Source organism: Orycteropus afer, unplaced genomic scaffold (assembly GCF_000298275.1).
Source record: "Orycteropus afer afer isolate SDZICR_OR568_19922 unplaced genomic scaffold, OryAfe1.0 scaffold00857, whole genome shotgun sequence".
Classification (NCBI taxonomy): Eukaryota; Metazoa; Chordata; class Mammalia; order Tubulidentata; family Orycteropodidae; genus Orycteropus; species Orycteropus afer.
Window position 1 is genome coordinate 334,755 of NW_006922444.1, and position 1,594 is coordinate 336,348.

A 1,594-nucleotide genomic window follows, 5' to 3' on the forward strand; every position below is an offset into this window, starting at 1 on the left:
GAAGAAAGTCCTGATGTTCTACTCCTAAAATGGCAGCTACTGGAAACCCTGTGGATCCCAGTACTACTCTAATACACATGAAGTTGGAATTGACTCAACCAAGAAAAACAAACTACACAAACCCAAAGCATTGCCATGGAGTTGATTCCAACTCATAGTGATTCTATAGGACCAAGTAGAATTTCCCTATGGGGCCTCTAAGGTTGCAAATCTTCATAGGAGCAGACTACACATGTTTCTCCTACAGAGTGGCTTATTGATTCTAACTGACAGCCTTGCAGTAAGTATCTGATCACTTAATCATTGCACCACCAGGGCTCTTTATTGACTCAGCAGCATCCGTTTTTCTTCTTCTTGTTGTTAAAATGTTATAAATGAGGTGAATTGGTATTACAATTTTTGTTCAAGTGTTTTATTGCAAACCTCTCAATCTCTAGCATCTAGCGCCAGAATGGGATCCATGGCCAGTAGAAATAACGTGACTGAGTTGATTATCACCGGCCTTTTCCAGGATCCAGAGGTGCAGAGAGTAAGCTTTGTGGTGTTTCTTCCAGTGTACCTGGCCACGGTGGTGGGCAATGGCCTCATCGTGTTGACGGTCAGAGTCAGCAAGAGTCTGCATTCCCCCATGTACTTCTTCCTTAGCTACTTTTCCCTGGTGGAGATAATTTACTCCTCTACTGTTGTCCCTAAGTTCATCACTGACTTACTCACCAAGATTAAAACCATCTCTCTGGAGGGCTGTTTGGTTCAGATATTCTTCTTCCACTTCTTTGGTGTGACAGAAACTCTTCTACTCACAGTGATGGCTTATGACCGCTATGTGGCCATCTGCAAACCCCTGCACTATACAACCATCATGAGCCAGACTGCGTGTCACCTTCTGCTGGCTGGTTCCTGGCTGGGGGGCATAATTCACTCCATGGTTCAGATCCTTGTCGCTATCCAATTGCCCTTCTGTGGCCCCAATGTAATTGACTACTACTTTTGTGACCTCCATCCCCTATTCAAGGTTGCCTGCATTGACACCTTTGTGGAGGGTGTTATTGTGTTGGCTAACAGTGGCTCAATCTCTGTCATATCCTTCGTCATCTTGGTGTCCTCTTATATTGTCATCTTGGTCCACTTGAGGAACCATTCTGCAGAGGGGAGGCGCAAAGCTCTCTCCACCTGTGCCTCCCACATCATGGTAGTCACCTTGTTCTTTGGACCTTGCATGTTCCTCTATATGAGACCCTCTTCTACTTTCACTGCGGATAAGCTGGTGGCCATTTTCTACACAGTCTTCACCCCCATGCTGAACCCTATCATCTACACACTCAGAAATGCAGAGGTGAAAAATGCTATGAGAAGGTTGTGGGGCAAGAAAGTGAATCAGGAAAATAAAATGTGAAAATAAAATCAGACCCAAGAAGTAGGTGATCACATATGTGATCTGATTTTGGCCAGCTATGAAAAAACATAAAAAATTAACCTGTTTATATTTTTTGTTGTATATTTGTTGAGCTATTTTGACACCATGGTATGAATCAGACCCCTCTTATAGTTGTCAGCATTTTGGAGAATGTTGAATATTGGATTACTTTCCCTCTTT

At 43.4% G+C, this 1,594-nt stretch overlaps 1 protein-coding gene across 1 annotated transcript; it reads left to right on the plus strand.

Annotated features, from left to right (window-relative positions):
- Window positions 1-451: 451 nt before the first annotated feature.
- On the plus strand, window positions 452-1,393 carry LOC103212148 (olfactory receptor 4B1-like). Its single transcript, XM_007958148.2, has one exon. The coding sequence runs from the start codon at window positions 452-454 to the stop codon at window positions 1,391-1,393; it is 942 nt and encodes a 313-aa protein (XP_007956339.2).
- Window positions 1,394-1,594: the final 201 nt, after the last annotated feature.

Bases quoted from the DNA above. Each gene is read 5' to 3' on its own strand.
- LOC103212148 (XM_007958148.2), top strand. From the start codon at position 452: ATGGGATCCATGGCCAGTAGAAATAACGTGACTGAGTTGATTATCACC.